General features: G+C 43.8%; 1 protein-coding gene across 3 annotated transcripts; it reads left to right on the top strand.

Moving 5' to 3' along the window:
- Positions 1–592: 592 nt before the first annotated feature.
- USP44 (ubiquitin specific peptidase 44) lies at positions 593–19,164 on the top strand. 3 transcript variants are annotated; one of them, XM_082784425.1, is made up of 7 exons: positions 629–649; positions 3,746–3,808; positions 5,005–6,519; positions 14,875–15,073; positions 15,576–15,684; positions 16,447–16,652; positions 17,044–19,164. In XM_082784425.1, exons 3-7 carry the CDS (start codon positions 5,086–5,088, stop codon positions 17,238–17,240), a joined length of 2,145 nt encoding a protein of 714 aa, XP_082640551.1. In that variant the 5' UTR covers positions 629–649; positions 3,746–3,808; positions 5,005–5,085; the 3' UTR covers positions 17,241–19,164. The 3 variants fall into 3 exon arrangements, with proteins under 3 accessions (XP_082640550.1, XP_082640551.1, XP_082640552.1); XM_082784424.1 differs by lacking the exon at positions 3,746–3,808 and having other exon boundaries at positions 593–649; XM_082784426.1 differs by lacking the exons at positions 629–649; positions 3,746–3,808 and adding an exon at positions 2,227–2,448.
- Positions 19,165–20,898: the final 1,734 nt, after the last annotated feature.

The raw sequence follows: 20,898 nt of genomic DNA, 5'->3' as shown, positions 1-20,898 counted from the left end.
CTGCATCCTGCTGCCTGCACCCCGCGGCTGCCCTGCAAGCAGCGAGGGCCGAGCCCCACAACTGGAGGGGAGCGGAGGCAGCCGGGGCCGAGATATTTCACCACAGGTTTTACACCAAAGCGCATTTTCCATGACGACACGAGCAGGAGCACGGAGGCAGATGCACGGAGCCTTGCTGCTGTGAAAAGACCCTGCTGGACGCGGGGGGCTCAGGAGAGGGCTTTTGGTGCTCGTGGCCATGCCTTAAAACCCCCTGGGGGCTCGTGGGACACCATGCTCACCCTGAGCCCGCCCTGAAGCCCCCTGTAACATCTTTTTGGGGCACATTCACACAAAGCACGAGCAAACCCGTGCGTGTATAGGCACAGAGCAGCCCAGCGAGGTTTCGCCGAGAGTTTATTCAACCCTTCCCACAGCACGGGGCTCGCTCCTGCGGGCTGCCACCCGCCCCACAGCCCCGAAGCCCCGCGGGGCGGAGCGGAGCGGGGATCCCCGCGGGGAGGGAGGGAGGGACGGAGGGAGGGGAGCGGGGGGCGGCCGCGGCCCGGCGCTGACGTCGCCGAGGGGCCGGGACCGGGGCCGGGGTTGGGGCCGGGGCCGGGCGGCTGCGGCTCGGGGCGCGCAAGATGGCGGCAGCGGCGGGTGACGGGTGCGTGAGGGGCGGCGGGCAGGGGGCGAGGAGCCGGGGGGCGGCGGGGGGCGGGCGGCGCTGCCCCGGGGAGCGGGGGGGGACAGGCGGAGCTGTCAGCGGGGAGCGGCGGGGGGCGGCAGGAGCGCGGAGTTTATGCTAGGAGCGGAGCGGGGAGCGCGGCTGGTGCTGCCGGAGCGGGGCACGGGGCGCGGGGCTGCGCGGCGAGCTGCGGTGAGGGCTGGGGGCGAGCTGCAGGGCTCGGGGAGCAGCCGGGGGCGGTGTGTGGTGGGGCTGATTTGGGAAAAAGGGCTGTGCGCGGCGAGCAGGGCGGCTGGCTTCAGGCTCGTATCGTGCTCGGTGTCTACAGCTTTCGGTTCGGGAGCTGGCTGTTTGCTCGCCGTGCAGGTGGGAAGCAGGTATGAGCACGGCGAAAATCGGTGGTAACCTGCCCCCGAGTGAGGGACACACACACAGAGACACACACACACAGACACACACCCGAGCATCCACCCATGCTTGTGCACACTTCAGTGAAACGACCTACTGGAGTCTAGCGCTTGAGATCCTGCTCGATTTTTTCCTCATGAGCCAAGCAACTAATTACAAGAGTAGTGACTAAAAAAAAAAAAAAAGATATCCTTCTGTTTCTATCTGAGTTATAATTCTCAATTTAACAGCTGTGAGAGTGAATCTCTTGTTTATGAGTAACTCAAACGGAAGAAAAACATCTATAGTCCTGGCTTCTGATTTTATTACTATTTTTTTTTTTCGAGTACTTTTTCAGCTAACAAGTTACCCCGCAGTGTAGTTTGCCAGCCATCGTGCAGTAAAAGCAGCTAAAGAAATAACCGTGCCTCAGCCTTATCGGCGTGCTTCGGTGAAAATAAATACCATGCTCCGTACACATTCAGTGCTGGTGGGACTTTGGCGCAAGGAGACTTTTGTATATGGGTATTTTCCCAGGCAGCTCGCTCCTTTCAGCCCGCTGCTCTGTGTGTTGGTGCTTGTTATCTTGCTTACTGCCTCTGCTCGGGTCTGTGCTAAGAGCACAGGGGGGCTTGATCTCTGGAGTGCTGGTCAATTAATTCACAATTTCTTTGTGTGTGTGCAGAGAACTGAGCCTCGGGAGAGAAGAATGCACAAGCTGGTGCTGAATAACTTTCTTTAGAGAATTTTAATAGTGTAGCATTTGCTTGAACTGTTTTACCCCAGCTGCGGTTTTCTACTAGGTGTAGCAATCAAGATCCAGTATTTTTTATATTTCGACCATTATCTGTTACTTCAATCCTATTTTTTTTTTCCTCAACCTATTCTATTTTGCAAATTGTTTGTTGTAAGTTAGTAAATTTTCCCGCTTGATTTAGTGTTTTAGTGCTCCTCATCTTAAAACGTTCATGCCGTCAGTGTGCTGCCCGACGTTGAGCTGAAGTTTTCCCGGTCTCGATTTGGCACTATTAGCTTTTTTGTGGTCTTTTTCAGATATTTGTGTCTCTGACCAAACTGTGCATTTTGCTTTCTTTCCATGTTCTTCAAAGAAACTGCCTTCTCCCATGCCAGGCTGGTTCCTCCCCCTCCTCCCGGCTCCTTTCTCCGTGCCTCGGCGGAGGTGGGAAGATGTCGTGCTGGCTTGGCTGCTGGCGGGGGGCAAGGGCTTTGGGGCTTTTCTCTTCAAGGCGTCAGTCGGTCTTGCGCTTTCGTAGAATCCTGTTGCTTTCGCATTTAGAGCTTGGTTGCACAACCCTGGTTTACGCAGCGCTCATCCTGAAATCAGCAGGCTGCTTCTGTCCCCAGTCCAATACGTGCTGAAGTTCAGCCATGTGAGTAGTATCGCTCTCGATGCTGTTTTTTTTTTTTTTTTCAAACAGAAAAAAATACAATATAATACTACAAAAAAAAAAAAAAAAGAAAAGAAGGTATGGAGTGTCTTTAAATGTAAGAAAATTGGAAAGGGTTGGTCTGTCAGACTCGCGGAGTGACAGTATTGCTGTATCCGACAGGCCTGTGGGAATTTTGTTGGTTGCCTTCTGGGAAGCACTGCTACTAATATGTTTTGCAGGAGGGTCTGTCTTGGTTAGCCCGAAAACATATGGATGAATCTTGTCTCTCTGAGTTCTGTCAACCATTTTTAATCATTGCAGCAGACTTTATGTAAGAATTTCTCTAGTATTCCAGGAGGATTTAACATACGTGACAACTCTGAGATTTATGTAAGTTCCTCATATTACGGACATCAGTGTTAGAGAAGCTCAGCTTTGCTGGGGGAAAGCTGTGGGAGAAGACATGGGATAAAATTAGTGGCCTTATTTACAAAAACAGGATTAAGTAGAAACGTAGTATGGACATTTGTAAAAGAATCTCATTAGCAGCCTGTGAATAGACTGCCTTTTAGAAGGAATGAATGTTGTGGACGCTGGCAAGCTGAAAACCTTCAGCAGCTATTATTTTTGTGGTCTGTTGACCGTGGCACTCAAGAGATCTTGACCTCCCGTAGTACGCCAGGGTTGGTGCTTAGCCTGGGAAGTACTGGCTGGGTACCCAGAGGCCACAGCGCCTGAAATTCTTCCCTGCAGTTAGTACGGACTGGAAACAGCTCTGAAATAAATTGAATGGAAATGACTAACGTGTAAAACCGTGTGCACTTCGCTAGTTTCACTGGAGCTGGCTCAACCTTTTCTGTATGACGAGTAATGGCACCAGGCGTGCAGGGCCAGGTGCTGGTTTTGTGCTCAGAGTTGTTGGAGCTCTTCGTTAACTGTATCAGAACATCTTAAAAGACGTTGGCCACAGGACAATTAACCAATCCAAGTCGTTTTTCGTTAAATCTTTTAATGACAAATTTCATCCAGTTACCAGAGGAAAAATGAAGCTACTTTCCTATCCAGCTGCTGCTTGTTCACCTGCTTGCCTTCCTTAGTAGGCATGTCGTCAGATGCTAGGATTCCCCCAGTATAGTGCCTTCTCTATCATGGACATTTTCCTGACTCAGTTAACCTATTCTTGTGCATTTCAGGACTATAGCAGTGGGGAAATACTAACGTATTGAAGGATGATAGCTGGATTAAGAGACCTTTGGATTCTCTCCAGAGCTGGCTAAATCACTTATTTTTTTTGTAGCTTGGCTTACTCATCTGTGAAGCCTCGAGTCCTGGATGTTGTACAGCCTAGGCAAGGTCCACAGTATGTATTTGTAATGGCAAAACTTAGGTCTTGCTTGGTGTAACCTGCGTGTTTCACAAGCGCTTGGTCCTCCTCAGGTGAAGCAACTGTTTCATCTGGAAAGTACTGTGTATGATGTGATGGGTGCTGTGTGCTATGCAGCCTTCCTAGTCAGTGACATCGTGGGCACAAAGGCTCCAGATCAAACATAATTGCTTCCTGACACATCATCTGTCTCCAGATGATATCTCTCAAACCAGATTGTAAGGTCTAAAGAAAGATGGCAAAAACAAAGACTGAATCACTGTCTCTTTAAGTCTGTTAGTCAGAGCCTGCCTGTTTGGTTTGGGTAAATGCACCTTACGGGAGAGAGCAAATACAGCAGCTTTGAACAAATAAATGCTGCCAGATATACTTATAAAAGGATATAAGCCAGGGCAAGCCAAATTTTGTATTTTTTTTTGAAGACGTGCATTAGAAAAATGTTCAAACTGCTATTTTTTAAGTAAGGTTTTCAGCAAATTGAGCTAGATATCTAATGGTATTTCTTTCTTATGAAGAAATCAAAGTCTGTTTTTCCCTGTCACCCTCATTTTTTTTCTTTTTTTTTTTTTTTTTTTCCCTCCAGTGCTGATAGGATAACATGTTAAAGTACCCATATCTGGAAATATGTTATTGTAGAAAGCACTGGTACAATGGGCTTGCTTGAGTACAAAGGTGCAGTGATTTAATTAAGGGTGTGGCTTAATTAAGGGCTTGAGTTATACGAAGTCTCATTTGTCTAAACTGGTCATACTGTGTAAACATAATAAATTGAAGTGAACCTTGCACTCCTGCACCTGTGTGCTTAGGGATGTAATTAATAGGAACATTTTAAATTGTGTTTCTATCCAAATTCTAAAACAGTGTATTTTAACTTGATCAGTGCTTCTTTGGGGGGAAAAATGAAACAAACAAAAACCAAAAGAGGCCAGCATGCTTCAGTCCTGGGCCAGAAAGTACTGAAAATATGAACTAAATAGTCTGAATGTCAGGCTGATGATGGTAACGCTGAGTGTGGCTCCAGGGAACTGCCTGCCATTATGTGTTTGGTGGGACTTGGTTGGATGAAGATCGTGGTCCTGACCTCAGGTAGCAGTGAGGTATATTGACAGCCATCAAAGTGATACAGCTGGGTATTTGTGCACTGTAACTTAAAACGTTTTTTTTTTTTTTAGTTGCAGGTTGAAGTATCATGGACAGAAGATAGCTTGGACGATGTGTTTTGCTAGCGTCTCTCTGCAATTTCAGTTTTAACGATGGATAAGTGTAAGCACATCGGACGTCTGCGACTGGCCCAGGATCACTCCATCCTGAATCCTCAGAAATGGCACTGCGTGGACTGCAATACCACCGAATCCGTGTGGGCGTGCCTCAGCTGCTCGCACGTGGCCTGCGGCAGATACATCGAAGAACATGCACTAAAGCACTTTCAGGAGAACGGTCACCCCGTGGCGTTGGAAGTAAACGAGCTGTACGTTTTCTGTTATCTCTGTGACGATTATGTTCTTAATGATAACGCAACGGGAGATTTAAAGCTGTTGCGGAGTACATTAAGTGCAATCAAGAGTCAGAACTATGAGTGCACTACTCGTAGCGGGAGGACTTTGCGTTCGATGGCGGCCAGCGACGACTCCTACCTGGCGCATGACGGTGCCCAGGCCGTGCTTCGGAATCAGGACCGCATGTTCACGGCGCTGTGGCACAGGCGGCGCGCGTTCATGGGCAAGGTGTTCAGGTCATGGTTTCAGCTGACGCCGAGCGGAAAAAAGATTCTGGAGGAAGAAAAGCGTTGGGAAGAGGAGGAGGAAAGAAGGGACAGAGCTAGAAAGAGGAGACAAGAACGAAAGCGCCAGCTGAAAGAAGAGATGGAAAAGATGCCCCCAAGGAAGAGTTCTCGTTTACAAAACCAGATTAGAATGTCCTCAAAATCAGCACCCTGCATGCAAAAAGCATCACAGAACGTGGAATCTGTGGCAGAGTTGAAAGAAACGTATACCTCAGATGAAGTAAGATTGAAAAAAATAAGTGACTCCCCGATTAAACGAAGGCCCACAGTGACTCCAGGAGTAACAGGACTGAGAAACCTGGGAAATACGTGCTATATGAACTCTATCCTGCAGGTATTAAGTCACTTACTTATTTTTCGAGAATGCTTTTTAAAGCTTGATCTCAACCAAACTCAGGAACTGCTGGCAACGGCAGCCAGTGGTAAAACCAGATCTTCATCTAAACACCCTTCAGTAACTGCCTCAACATTACAAGTGAGTGAGAACCAAGAGAAAGGAAAGGGATCATCTTCTGTGAGGCGGTCTAGTTTATCCTCTGGATTAAGTGGAGGAGCATCAAAAAGTAGAAATATGGAACTTATTCAGCCCAGGGAGCCCAGTTCAAAGCATATTTCTCTTTGTCACGAGCTGCATACTCTGTTTCAAGTGATGTGGTCTGGCAAATGGGCGCTTGTGTCTCCGTTTGCTATGCTGCATTCTGTGTGGAGACTAATTCCAGCCTTCAGAGGATATGCCCAACAAGATGCTCAGGAATTCCTTTGTGAACTTTTGGATAAAGTGCAGCAGGAACTGGAGACTACGGGGACCAGATACCCAGCTCTCATCCCTGCTTCTCAAAGAAAACTTATAAAACAGGTTTTGAATGTGGTTAACAACATTTTTCATGGACAGCTATTAAGTCAGGTATGTTTTTATGATGGTTTTAAGACTTGTAATGATTTGTAGTTATGAATTTATACTGGTTGATGATCAGCACACTTCAAAGGTTAATAAATTTGTAATTACCAAGGAAGGATGGGGAGGATATAGTATATACTATTTTAGAAGAAAGGTCATCTCAGTACTCCTAAAGATTTCAGTAGAAGAGTCACCTGATTAACATAAAAGTTATAAATTTGGTATTACAAAGCACCTTCCTGAAGCTACTGATAAACATCTGACTGCCATTAAACATCAACTGATAAGCAGTAATAAAGAATTTACAATTTCAAGTATCTAGTAGGCTGTGGTGATACCAGAGAAAAGGTGTTATTCTAGTATAAATGGCAGCTGTTTTTTGAAACGGATGCCTTGCAAGGAATCATTTGTATTATTTCAGTAAATAGATTGAATTTGAGATTCATTACTACAAAGTAATTGTTTGCTGCGGTGCTATGTACAATGGTGCTAATCCTTTCCGTTACAACACAAAGATACAGAAGGCTCTGTCAACACAGGAATCAAATTCGTAGGGTGGAGGCAATGGTTGTTTTCCTCTTTTTATGACTGTTCTTTTTTATTATTGTTTTTGCTTTCTTCTTAGCTTCCTGCTAAGTGCTTCAGTGTGTCCACATTCTCTTAGGCACATCCCAACTGTGTGTGCGTGTGTGTGTGTACAAACAACTGAGAACTGCTTGAACCAACAAATGCTGATTTCTGTTGAATGCATCAAAAAAACTAACCGCATTGCAACAGGAGCAGAGGGTAGAAAGGGGTAGAGGGTAGATCATCCTCTACCGTGTGTTTGGCCCAGTGTAAGAGCACTTCTGCTGGCATATTTAGTTTTCTCAGGGCAGTTAACATCTCCGGGGTAAGGATTGTGCTGGTAGAAGAGTCTTTTATATCGTATCATCAAAGTTTATTTGAAAATCACAATCCTCTCCAACATAGTAACTTTGATACGAAAATAAAGAAATTGCCCAAGTATACTGTCATGGCTTGGTTTGCATTCCAAGCCTTCGTATAGGAGTGATTTTCTGGAAGAATTTTGAAGGCTCTGAAGACGTATTATTTTGCTAGCACCACTCCTTTCACTTGTTTTTAGCTCTACGTGAAGAGGCTTGTGGCTAGAAACCCTCCCACCTTCCTGAAACTAGGGAGGGGAACAGTGAGAATTCACTCAAGTGTCATCAAGTGAGCCTGAAAAAGAACTGAACGCGCTCAGGCTGTGCTGTGACTGCAGCTCAGTGCTTCTACCCCAGCTGGTCAGGATCTGTATGCAAAATACAGCCCCGGCGAACTTCACAGTGCCTAGAGCAGGCAGAAGAGGAGGAAGGGCGTGAGGCTGCTGCCTGCCCTGATGTCTCCCCGGCTCCTGGGGCAGTTTCCATGGGTGGCGTCCAGCACTTTACCTCCTGACGTTCCCTCTGTGCTCTCGCTCCTCTGCTCCAGTCCAGTCTTCACCAGCCTTTTGAACAGAAGGGATTTTTGAACAGAAGTGGTACTTTGACAATCCGAACACTTTAAGGGATGTTCGTACTCCTTGTCCCTAAGTGCTTAACCCTATCCACCTACAAGCTGCACGAGTATTACAATTTCTATATTAGATAGCTGGAACAGTAGCCCGCTGCCTTTATTCAGAAAATAGGGTGGGATTTTAATCTAGAATATTTTGGAATTACATCTTTGTTCAGTGAACAAGGGGAGCGGGGAAGCTGGTTTCTGTGCAGCAGTTGCCTTCCATTTTAGGATCACAGAGTTGTTACACTCGCTGCCCATTAGTACCACGAGTATTAGTTAAAGACATTTGATTCTGTGAGATACTCAAGTGCGCTGAAGTCAGTCTACTTGACCTTTAAACCTCGGGAGCTGCTGTTGATACAGTACACAGAGGATCGCTTGCAGTGCAGATAAGCTGTCTGTTTGCTCAGGTTCTGCGTTACTTCCACGTGTGCCATAAAACACAGCCCTTCTTGGGGGTGCTGTGCCATAACCTGCAGGGAAGCCCCAGTCCGGAGCTTGCCATCAGCCCGTTGCCAGAGGGACGCTGCCTGCTTCAGCGCTGCACCTCCGTGCAGAGTGCAGGGCTAAGAGGGGAGGAAATGGGACGTGTGAGAGTCTTGCTCAGGTTTCTTTCTGATAACCAGAAAAAGCTGTAGGTGTTGTCAAAATTACGCCTTTTAGATGAGTTTCTTTTTGTTTCTCTTTTAAAGTTCTGAGCTGATCCAAAGTAAGTCTTCCCCATCTATGACTTCTCTTTATGGAATACATAAACCAGGTAATGAGTAACTCCCAGAATAGCATGTGTGTGTGTGTGGACAATTGGATTGCCTCTTGGCTTTTTTTATCAACTTTATTGACTCCAATATCCTTTGTAGGATTAAAGATTTTTGCTTTGCAGTACTGGTTGTGAAACCTTACTTCCCCTAGATACTGTGGCTATGTCAGAGACAGCTACAAAGCCTTTCCTCTCTCTTCTTTCCTTTTTTTACACGCTAGTCTTCCTCCAGTGGTTGCCTGGGGAAAATTGTGCTGTGGTACTTCTTGGGCAAAAGGAGCCTTCGTCTTGTAAACCCATGCTTTCAGACGCAGATCTGCTGAAGCAGTGGCCCATTCCTCAGCCCCGCTAGGACTGCAAGGAGATGCCAGTATGCCTATTAAAATAGCAGTTATTTTCCATCCCTCCATGCTTGTACTCTTGTGGAAGAAAGGATACCCATTCTCTGCTGTGCTGGAGTGGAAAATGAGGAGAAGAGCTCACTGTGAAGTTATGTGCTGGGGTAAACTGACCTCGTGAACTGATCCACAGCTCCTTGATGTACACTGCAGGAACTGAAGTAGGTCAGCTACCATCTCTCTGGTTTTTATTGGCTTAGGTTTTTTGTAATGGTCCCAGCTAATTAGCACGGTGTGCAGCAGTTTTTAAAGTATGCTTATTTCATTTTCTTCCCAACATGAAGTAAGCAAGGAGTGGTTTTCATGCTACAGGGTGAAAGCCTTGCTGTAGTCAAAATAAACAACATCACCTGTTCTCCACTGCCCGCTGGTGCCCTGCGCTAGCTGCCTGACTGCAGAAAGCTGTCGGGTTGGTCAGGCGTGATTTTCCCATCATAAATCCACGCTGGCAGCTCCTGATCATCTTATCCCTTGGTACACTGGGACATGTTTTCCAGGAATACTTGCTCCCTCAGCCTTCCCACAGATGAAGGTGACGGTTCTCCTGGCTCTGGAGGCTCTCCTCCTCGAAGGCAGGAGTGACACTTGCTTTCTTCACATCCTCAGGGACATCCCGCAGTTGCCAGGACCTTGCCAAGGCTGGAACAGCCTCGCAGTGCCAGCAGCCCTGAATAAATACAGGATTTGTGTCAGAGCTGCTTGGGACCCAACTCAGTGAAGAAAACTGATGCTGAATTGTGTTTGCAGTTTCACTGAACCGGTGTGTGTTGCAAAGCAGCCAACAGCTGTTGATTTCCCTGTGTTGTGCTGTTGAATAACCCCAGATTTAATGTAAATGACGAAAAGTAGCTAGCCAACGTAATTTCAAGATTTTTTTTTTTTTTTTTGATGAGGAGCCCTTTGGAAACCATGCTGTTTGGGGGTGGGTTTTGGAAGTCTGTTGTGAGGGTTTCATTGCCTTTGAGTCTGGTGCCTCACGTAAAGCTCTCGGCCTGGTTTCTGTAACAGCAGCAGCAAACCCAGCAGTGAAAGCGCAGGGCACTGGCTCGGCTCCTGGAGGCCTGAGGTTCCCCTGCAGCAAAGCTGTGAGCAGTTCCCGTGTCCTCTTAGGACAAACCTGCCTTTGGTAAGGAGTCTCTTTCCCCAGTAATTACCCTTTAAATATCCAACACCTATCTGGAGCTGGCTTTTCCTATCTCCAGACACCCTGAAAGCAAACAGGATCCGCTCGATAACCCTGGGGAAGCGGCTGATTGTGTTTAAGGGGGAATGCAGCCAAGCAGTTTGCAGCGCCCTGGGAAATGGATATGCAGGGCCCGGAGAGTCCTAACAAATGTAAATGGTGTCGGGAGTTTCAAAAGGCACAGCCTCCCTGTGCATGGCCTGCTCCATTTACTTGCTCGACTGGGATGAATTTGCGGAGAAAAGGGGAAATGAGCGGTCGCTGGGCTGTTTGAAGCCCTGGGGTTTTGGGGGCTGTGCTGTGAATGCAGGTCTGGGGACAGCCCGAGGGGGCCGTGATGCAGCGCTGGGTGTGCAGGCTCACTCCGAATAACCTGGTAAAGGCTCTGAGGACTTCGGGTCGGTAATGGGAGCATTTACACTCAAACCAATGCACGACCCGTGGGCTGGTTTTCCTATTCCAATCTCTCGAGCGTGCTGACTCCTGTGCTTCCATATATTCTCCCTGCTGCCTGAGTCAGAAGGGGACGGGCAGTTGCTTGCCAGCTGGATGAAGGTGACTTTTTACCTTAATCTCTACGGGCCATTGAATCACAGACCGTGGTTTGCCGTAGTTTGCCTGTGTTGTTCTGTTAAGCACAGATCGTTTCGATGATGGGGTAGTCAGCACCACGAGGTCAGGTTATCTTTGTAAGGGAGGAAACACCGAGTGGCCGTGGTGTTGGAGGTCGTGTTATAGCAATCAAACCCCCCTGGATTACTTTGCTGTGGAAAAATTGCGCTGCTTTTTGTGTGGGTATTTCCTATCTTGTGAAAACCTCGGTAGCAGTGGAAGCCCAGAAATGGGGCTGCCCATCTTACTGCGCTTAGAGCAGGGATGGTAACAGTTGCCTTTCTTCCATGCTGGTGTTGTAGGGACCATAAGCAAAGCAGAGCTGCTCCTGCTGCAGCAATATGTTAACCATTTCCTTCGGCTGCGTTTAGGCTGAATGTCACCCGGGGCAGTGGCTGTCCATCAAATCATTGCGGGCTCAGTGATGCTTGTCTGAGTGGCCTCCGTGCTTAGCTTGAATCAAGCAATCCGATCCAGCTCTTTTCAGGCTGGCCTTTGGCCCATGGTTGAATGCTGAGCTTTAACCAAACAATTGTACATAGCGCCCGCCTTACAAGGCAGGAGAGGAGGAGGTGGATGGTTGGGGCAGAGCATAAAGCAGGGATTTCAGCCGGCTAAAAGCAGTAGTTTACCTTCTTTGCTTTCTAAATGTAGGCTTCTCATGTCATTTTGTTATAATGGCAACATTAAGACTTCCTAAAAAAGCAGGTACTGAATGTAACAGCGAGGTGAAATTAAACTCTGAATTTGTAAAATACAGCAATGAAAAGTAAGCGAATTCACTTCCCTTTTACTCTCACGAATACTCACACCAAAAAAGATGTTGGACAGATGCAGAAAGATTTTACCGGCTCTCTGAGCTCATATTTGTCTTTGTTTCTTTTGTCTTTTTTTTTTTTTAAACTCTCATCTGGTTCCACCTACCTTTCTGCAGTTCATACAGTTTTAACACTTTCAGTGCAAAAACAACACGTGGGTTGTGCTGTGTGAGTGCTGGTGGAGCGTGAGATGAGGGGATCCCGCTGGAGCAGGAGCAGAAGTGGTGGGAGCCTCGCCAGAGGACTGGCGCAGGTGGCTTCCACGGGAGGGAAGGATCCTCCTCCTTGTTGCGCCAGGCCTGGCTCAGAAAAATAGTTTTGATCTTTGTTCCAGCCTCCATTTACATCTCATTTAGCACCCAGTGTGTGTGTGTGCAGGAGCAGTTGCTGCACAGTGGCTGGCAGGGCTGGCCGCATGGTTATTCAAATACTCCGGGGTACTTGGCTGTTTGGGAATTTGCAAATCCCGGGTAGCTCCCAACAGCCCAGCTCTGCAGCACCCAGCCAGGGATGCGTGTCGGGGAGGAGTGTCTTGCATTTGAGGAAATAACTGGAGCTCTGCATCAGGATAGAAGTCAGCCAGCACGAAGCAGCTTTGCTCACAGTTGCACAAGGGGATGAGAAGCAACACTTGCACCAGCTTCTCTTTTCTGAGGAGCAGAATTTGGAAGCTGAACCAATTACATGTCTTTTACTTTGGGATAGCGTTTATTAACTAGTTGGGAAAGAGGATCTTAAAATAACCTAGGTTATTAACGTGGCATGCTAAATTTAAAACCTCAGAGCTTGTTAAAATGATCCATTCTTTGTTCATGTGTGTACTTCATCCTAAGCCCATTAATCTTCAGTGTGCATTCAAGTTCAACAAAATCTTGCTTGAGTAACTTGTCAATCAAGCAAACTTTTGGCTCAACAAAATCACCCATTTGTACAGCAGAAATCTATTAGTCATTCTGTGTTTATGCAGGAGTTAGTTTGAACTGTGGCCAAACATATCATTTTGTCTCCAAGTCTAGATTCCAGCTCTGAATTACTAATAGTTTGTGGCTTTGAAACGTTGCCAGATGTTAGCACTTACAAAAGGAGCTCCTGTCAGTGTAAATTAAAACGGAAGATTCTCCTCTTTTCTGCCATGTAAGTTCAAAGTTTTGTTTTCTAAGAACAAGACAGAGACGTTCTCTTCTTAGAAGTTAGAGCAGCTAACAGCTTTCCTAACGCTGGTGCTAAACACGTGTGCCTGTACACAAACGTCCATGTGCATTAGGAAGCTAATGCATAGATTGGATATAAGCTGCTGTGGCTAATAAATGTATTAAATAAAGAATTGCTCACAAGAATAGCTAGAAGGAAGGTACCATGAGGCGACAGATTTGCCTTTATGTTAATGGTCATGAAATAGCAAAGCAGGGTGAATAATTGTGTAACAGCAAATCTCCACAGGGAAATAAAGGAGCTCTCAAACCCAACAGTGCATCTTCACATTCGTGTAAGCTTGCTAACCTAACTGCAGACCCAGCAGCTTAGAGGCACGCCTGCGTGATGATGATACTTGAATCCCTCACGGATCTCCATTCCTTTTTTGCTACGTCTTTGCATTAGTTGTTCCAAGCAGCTTGTGGTGTTTCCTTAAATAGGAAGCGTGCTTATAGAGATGGTATTTGGCAATTGTTTGCCCTTGTGGTTGCAAACTTGCATATTCCATTGATACTCCACTTAGTGTAGAGCAGGAGTGGTGGTGTTTCATTGCAGTTTTCTGAGCTGATAAGTAACAGCTATCTTGACAGTAGGTCTGATATGAAAATTGTGAGTTCCTGTAGTCCTCCATGGGAAAGTTCAATTGTTGGGAAGAGTTGGGAGCGTGTTGGATGCTTATGGAAGTTTTGTGAAAGCTATTTACCTATCTGAGCTCAATTAAAATCCAGCTTGACACAGAGTTTTTCAGAAGGCATGTATACTAGAGCAGCAAGGTTAGAGCTGCTTGTGGTAGTGGTCAAGAGCAGCTTTGAAGCCAATTAATACACTCCTAACAATAGAAAACTTCTGTAATTACTCTTTAGGATTGTATTGTACTTTGACTATTGCACTGAACATATGAAGGGGAACTTTTTAGTCTCCCACGCGCTTAAGATTTACTGACATTTCTTTATAACCTTTATGAGCTATGTTTGTTACAGTCTATACGGAGTTTCATTACCAAATAGTAGCAGCTTCAACTGGTGATAGAAATTGCTCATTCACATGGATCACAGAAAGGTGGAGGTCTGCTGGAGGAAGAATAAAATGATGTGATGCTCTTCTATTAGCAGCTCAAGCTGGCGTTTAGAAGATTGTATTGCAAATCAAATCCTAGTATGTTGCCATTCTAGCTTAGAAGAGCTACTGCTTTTAACTTACTTTCCTAAATATTAAATAATTTCATACATTGTCTGCATCTGTATTATCTGCATTTTGAGGTAGACTCACTTCACTTCTTGATATTTTATTTATGTTGTCTTACTGCTTGTCCTTTCCCTAGTGTGACGATGGATCCACTTACTGAAAGAAGAAATAATTTATTTTTACCTGTTAATTTTTCTTTGAAGAAGTGTGCTTCCTAATCCAGGCTTCCCTGGAAGACTTACAAAGTAAGAAGGATATGACTTTAAAATCCTGAGCTGTGTTTTTTTTTTTTTTTTTTTTAAATTAACCTAAATTATAGTTTCTTTCTTTCATATAATTTTTTTGTTTTGGAGTATTTCTTTTTAGAGAAAAGACTCGTGATTCTGCCAGCTGATTTCTCTTGGACAGTGCCAGACAGACCATTTTGACACTTCTTTGTTTTCTCAGTAAAACGTAGGAACACTTAGCCATTTGTGGTAACACTGTTGGAGACGCTGCTTCAGAGAAAAGAAATTAGGTGCACCATTTATTTTGTTAGATGACTCTGTTCTTTGTTTGTTTGCATCTATTGTCTCTAGGAAAAGAATATATATATATACACTTATTGTTACGGTACATTTTTAGCAGAGTAAGCTTCTGAGTGTAAGCAATTTGTGAAATATTGTTTTACAGGTTACGTGTCTTGCCTGCGACAATAAATCCAATACCATAGAACCTTTCTGGGACCTGTCACTAGAGTTTCCTGAGAGGTATCACTGCAATGGCAAGGAGATGGCATCTCAGTATCCCTGTCTGCTGACAGAAATGCTGGCCAAGTTTACAGAAACTGAAGCTTTGGAAGGGAAGATATATGCATGTGATCAGTGCAACAGTGAGTAAAGGCAGTATGTACTCATACATATGTTCTCTGTGTAAAATATGATGTAAATTGACAGTAAAAGCATAGAAGTAAAATACTATGAGTCTTAAAAGTATGTTGCATTAAAAGGAAAGTCTTTCCTATGTCCTGCTGTGGTCACTGTGGCAGCTATTACTGTCTAGAAGGGGAATTGTACAAAGAATGTTTTAACGTGTGATGCTTCTCTTAATGTAACTCAGATCACACACGTGGGGATCTGAAGAACCTATCCTTTTTTTTTTTTTTTTTTTTTTTTTTTTTAAATTTTAGGAGAATAACCTAAGTGACCCTAAGTATTTCACACTAAAATCACAAAATAAGCCTTGCAGAATGGATCTCTTGAGTGTATTCTTTTTAAGGAGATGCATTCGGTAGCCATGTAGGTTCACGCAAATACAGTGGCTAAATCGTAGAATGAAATACAAGGCTATTAATTAGCAAGATTTGTATTATGTAACTGTGTGTTTGGCCTCAGCAAAACGCAGGAAGTTTTCTTCTAAACCAGTTATACTCACAGAAGCTCAGAAGCAGCTTATGGTGTGTCGACTACCTCAGGTTCTCCGATTACACCTGAAACGGTTTAGGTAAGTACTACCACAACAAACAGTGTTGCAAATTGACCCATTTTTAGTCCTGCTCTTCTGTTGTTTGGCATCAATCTTCTCCAACAGCAGATTAATTTTCATTTACTGCTATCATGAGAAATATAAACTTATTTTCCTTATTTAATTTAAATATCAGTAAGGTACAATGTAAGTAGAGAATTGACCTTTTGGATTCCAGCTGTTTACTACTTTAATAGTAAAATTATTTCATCCTTCTTTTCAATCAGAACTTACTAATCCTGCTGTGGACTCTGTTGGTAAAAATAGCGTTATCTTCAACAAGAGTGAACGCTCATATTCACTAATGTACAAAATGAGATTGTATTCAGTCAGATGTCTCTCACGTAGCCATCATATAACCAGATACCTTTACTTTAATGCATTAGCCTGAGAGTAAGGAAGTGAAGATTGCATCTCTGTGAGCTCTTGGTCCAGGCCTTGGCACAGAATCTGTCCTGAATAGGAAGAAAATTGAAAATGGCCTGGAGTATGTGGAAAATACCTCCCACTTACCGTTACAGTCAGATTTTAAGATTTTCAGAAGATGAGAACAGTAGGTATCATAGACACGTTCAAATGGTCCCAAAATAAAGGAGAAGTGAAAAAGGAAGCCTGGGGGAAAAATATGCAAATTCACCTTTATTTTGTGCACAAAGACAATAGCAAAGATAACTTTTAAGAACACAGTATTATTTTTTTTTTTGAAAAAAATATATGTTTTCATGTGATTTAATTTTCCAGGTGGTCAGGACGCAATCATCGTGAAAAGATCGGTGTGCATGTGAATTTTGATCAGATGCTGAACATGGAGCCTTACTGCTGCAGAGAATCCCTCAAGACTCTCCTACCTGACTGCTTTATCTATGACTTATCCGCTGTAGTCATGCATCACGGGAAAGGATTTGGCTCAGGGCACTACACTGCCTACTGCTACAATTCAGAAGGAGGTAGGAACCAGTTGTGAATTAAGAAGTGTGGGAGAGAGGTGTTGGTAATTCTAATCTGATAAATTTACAGTCTCTTGAAACCAGAAGGGGAGTTGCTTGTAGCTGAACTGCCTGGGATGAGAATTTCAGTTTTGTAGACCAACACGGTCCAGTTTTTGTATTGGCTAGTTCAGCTTGTTCTGGCTATAAACTCTCTTGTAAATCTGAGGAAGTTAAGGTGGGCTTTTAATACTTAAATATACTAGATCAACAGAAACTGTATACTATGTCAAAGCAACTCTTGTTTAAAAGGGACTGAGCACTAACTAATTAAGTACAATGCATTCGCCTCCAAACAGTGTCGTGATGTGTTTTTATTTGTCTGTTTCTGTGGTGTCTTCCTTCATTCTAGGATTTTGGGTACACTGCAATGATTCAAAACTCAACATGTGCACTATGGAAGAAGTATGCAAGGCTCAAGCCTACATTTTGTTTTACAGCCAACGACTTACTCAGGCAAACGGACATGGTAAAGTATGTCCTAGCACAGCTGAAAGTCAGCAGCACACAGAATTAGCTGACTGCTCTGTGGAGAACAGTAGCAGCTAATCCAAAGTCGATTAACTGTGTGTATGGTAAAGTTTGAATTGTCGTAACTATATATTTTTAAATGTAAGTACAGTATTGTACTTCCTGACTTTGTGTACAATGTTTATATACTTTTGTATTAGGTAAAATACTCTTTACAATTGTTAGTAAAAGTTTTTATTGACAGTAAGTAACTTTCTAAGTAACTAGAATTTCAATACAGCTATTTTTTTAAGAAAAAGATTGCCATTTGCATTTAACTCTTACCTCAGGCTGGTTTTTTAAGCTGTTTTTGTATTTTGATAATCTTTTTGAATTGGTTTAGAAAAATGACTTTCAATGGATAACTGATGTTTCTCTGGTTAATTTTCTGTATATGCTTGTGTACATTTTATAGTGTAGTTTTAATGGTATCAAGACTCTTACTGTCTGCAGGAATTGTTACTAGGTCTTAGAATATTAACATTCATCTGCAAAGAATGTTCTACATGTCAAATAGAAACTGAACTTTTTGTAAGAAACTTTTTGTATGTTCTTCATGACTAAAATGAAATTTATGTGCAGGCTTCTCCCCAGGCTTTCAAGTGAGCTACACTAAAGCTACACTGATGGATTTCCTTAAAATCTGAAATTAAGGAAATAAGCACATACTTATTTTCATATAAGTATTTCAGGAGGAGTGTTCAATAGCACAAGAATGCATGTTTACTGAGACTTGCATGTTTTAGCCTTAATGAGTCTGATGATTTAAAATTCAAGTGCCAAATCCAAAGTACTGATTTTGACAACCAGGGCCTTTTTATTCCAGTAACTTCAGAAAGCTTAAGAAAGACATCTCCACCCTGCCCAGTCAGTGTGACAAGACTGTTAGCATCTCCTTTCTTAAATTGGACAAGCTTATTTAAAATTGTAGCATTTTCTGTTTCACAAGCCATTAAAAAGAAGCTGTAAGAGTTGTAGTTGATGAAACCAGTCAGGTGCAAAGTGCTTTCGTACAACTGCTGTACCTTTTCCATGGTCCTACCACTAGCATTAACAGAAGTGTGCATCGAGGAGAACCTAACAAGTGGGAATCAGTCTTTCTCCACATGCAGTAGTTAATGCCACGTAAATTTTAATTGTGAAGTTATTTTGCATAAGTCCTATGCAAATTGTTACCTCATCTTCTGCAAAGTTTATACCTCAATAAAATGCCTTGATGTGGACATAAAGATGGGTGTCTACTGAAATTATTTAAAAAATTTTGCCTAATGGGGGTTGAGGCATTAACTACACGACTGCTTTGGATATCTGTCACTGATTTAACACTGGTTTTGTTCATAACTTTAAGTTAAATAACAACGGCACTGAAGGATTTATGTTACTGAATGGTGCTATATTTTAGCGAACACATAATCACCGTAGATCTCAAGCTTTCTTTGCCTTCTGCTATCCTAATTAAGTGCACAACAGCAGCTTGGTTCTTTTCTTTAAGCCAAGGACTACTGTTACCTAGAGCAAAGCTTAAGCACGATCTAAATCTACCTGCTTACGTTCTGCCTTCCTCCATGCAAGTATTTTATGGAGAGCTCTGATGAGTCAAAGTCCAGTTCACTTTGCTTTTGCAAACTGCAGTCAAAAGCTTCCGCCTCACCCCGCTCCTTTCGCACAGGCCGAGGGGACAGGCTTCAACAACATCAAAAACTGGTAAAGGCTGCCTCAGGCTGGCAGCACCCACTGCCCACACCCAGTACACTGCAGTGCTGTTAAGGCAGCTGAACGCAAGGCAAAGCAGCTTGGTTATTGTACAGTCAGAAAACTAGCACAAGACTGCATAAAGGTAACAGGAAACTTATTTGGCTGAAAGTATTCAAACGCGATCAAAAAGCAGGAAGGAAAAAAACAACCAGCCACCCCCCCACCAAGAAGAGATGCATATGTGTTGAGTCTAAAATCAATCTCTGGTTGGAAAAATGCTTTCATCAAAACAGAACAGACCGCGTGAGGTTAAACTGTATTCCTTAATGACATCTCTGTCTCACAAGACCTGCATGAAAAGCAACGCACCCACTGCTTCAACACTTGTAATAAATGTGCTCTGCACACAAACCATTACCATTTCTGGTGCTGCACAGACTCGAGAAGCTTTGTGATGATGCCAGTCTTCTGGATACTTCAGTATCTGACTGAAAAGTCTTTGATAAACTTTGGTTTCATCAAGTGACAAAGACAGTGGTGTCCAGTTATCAGACAGCATGGCCAGGACTTTGTGAGGACTTTGTGATTACTTCCAGCAATAGGAAAAGGCAGCCTGAGGATCATGAAAGCACAGAGGAATATTTTTTGTATGTGGTGCAAGGACATGAAAATAGAGCTTGCTTTCACCTCCGGCATGTAAATGCAGAATGGGGAGCAGCACAGGAAGCGTGCATCCAGACAAACTCAATTAAAGTTAATAGAAACAAATAATCCTGGTGTATTCTTCTGAGGCAGGGTGCAACAGATGCAAGCCATTTCCGCCAGGATTGGTTACACATGATATTCCACTTCCATGTGTGGATTAGCAAACAGTAAGTACATCAAAAAGTTACAAGACTAGGCCCATCTTTCCAAGTAATTGTGCTAGTCTGGATCTTCCTGTTTGGTTCTGGGGAAAGAAGAGACAAAAGGAGGAAAACACATCTCTGAGCTGCAGTACCAAGTGTTCCTCATGAAAATGAAAAAAAGCTTTAAACTGTAGGAACAAATGCCAATGAGCTGCTAACAGGCTAGTGAGACATCTGCAAGCAGTGACTGAGACCTGAGGTGGGCTTGGCATCCTTGTTTTTAGCAGTATCTGCAGCAACCACGCTTGTTACAAAAATAGGGTGAGCGAGCTGGAAACTGAATTCTAGCAGAAGCTGTTTGGATTGAGTCAAAAAGCGCATCAGCAGTACGGCCCTGTTAGCATAAATAAAAATAGCATCAGCCACCGCATCCAGCAGCCCTGCTCATCACAGATCCTCTCTAATGCCAGTTTTTACTCTGCGACGTACGAGCACAGGCACTTGCTGCTGTGTGCTGGGAAGCTGAGAGACGTGCCCACACAGCTGCTCAGATTACTTTGAACTCATTGCTGAGATGCCAATACTCCCACATGGCAACAACAAATACAAATTTCAGTATCCTATTACATGTTTCTACAAGCACTACAGTTTAAGCGATACACAGATAAAAACAAAATGCTTATATCTACTATGCTTAAACATCATACAGTACATGACACCGAACTTCAGCTCCCATACCGCAGCTTTAAAAGCTAAATGCAGCTCTTACCAAAATGCAAAGAGGGAAAGAAATGCTGGTTCTAAAATAATACAAACTTTACAACTAAACACAGGCTGTCACCACAAAGGAGCAGGTGAAGCCTCCCTATTTCCTAAGCAGTTACACTTAAGGCAGTACTACTGACCTAGTAAAGCATCTCTCATTTTTGTTACCAGTAGCTATGTAAAATTTAAAACATGAGAGCCCTAAGGTGAACATACAGCATTGGAAGGCAGACTGCGATCTAGGCCTGGAGAGCCATGGGATTTAATTCAGGTTTGCGAATGAGATTCACCAGCAGACAGATAATGACCTCATGTCTAGGAAACACCAAATATTCTGATCAATTTGCTGTATGAAATATCTTCCAAAAGTCAGGGGAAAAAAAAAAGGA

The sequence above is a fragment of the Aythya marila genome (genome assembly GCF_965140915.1).
Source record: "Aythya marila genome assembly, chromosome: 1".
Lineage (NCBI taxonomy): Eukaryota > Metazoa > Chordata > Aves > Anseriformes > Anatidae > Aythya > Aythya marila.
This window is presented reverse-complemented; position numbering and strand designations above follow the sequence as displayed.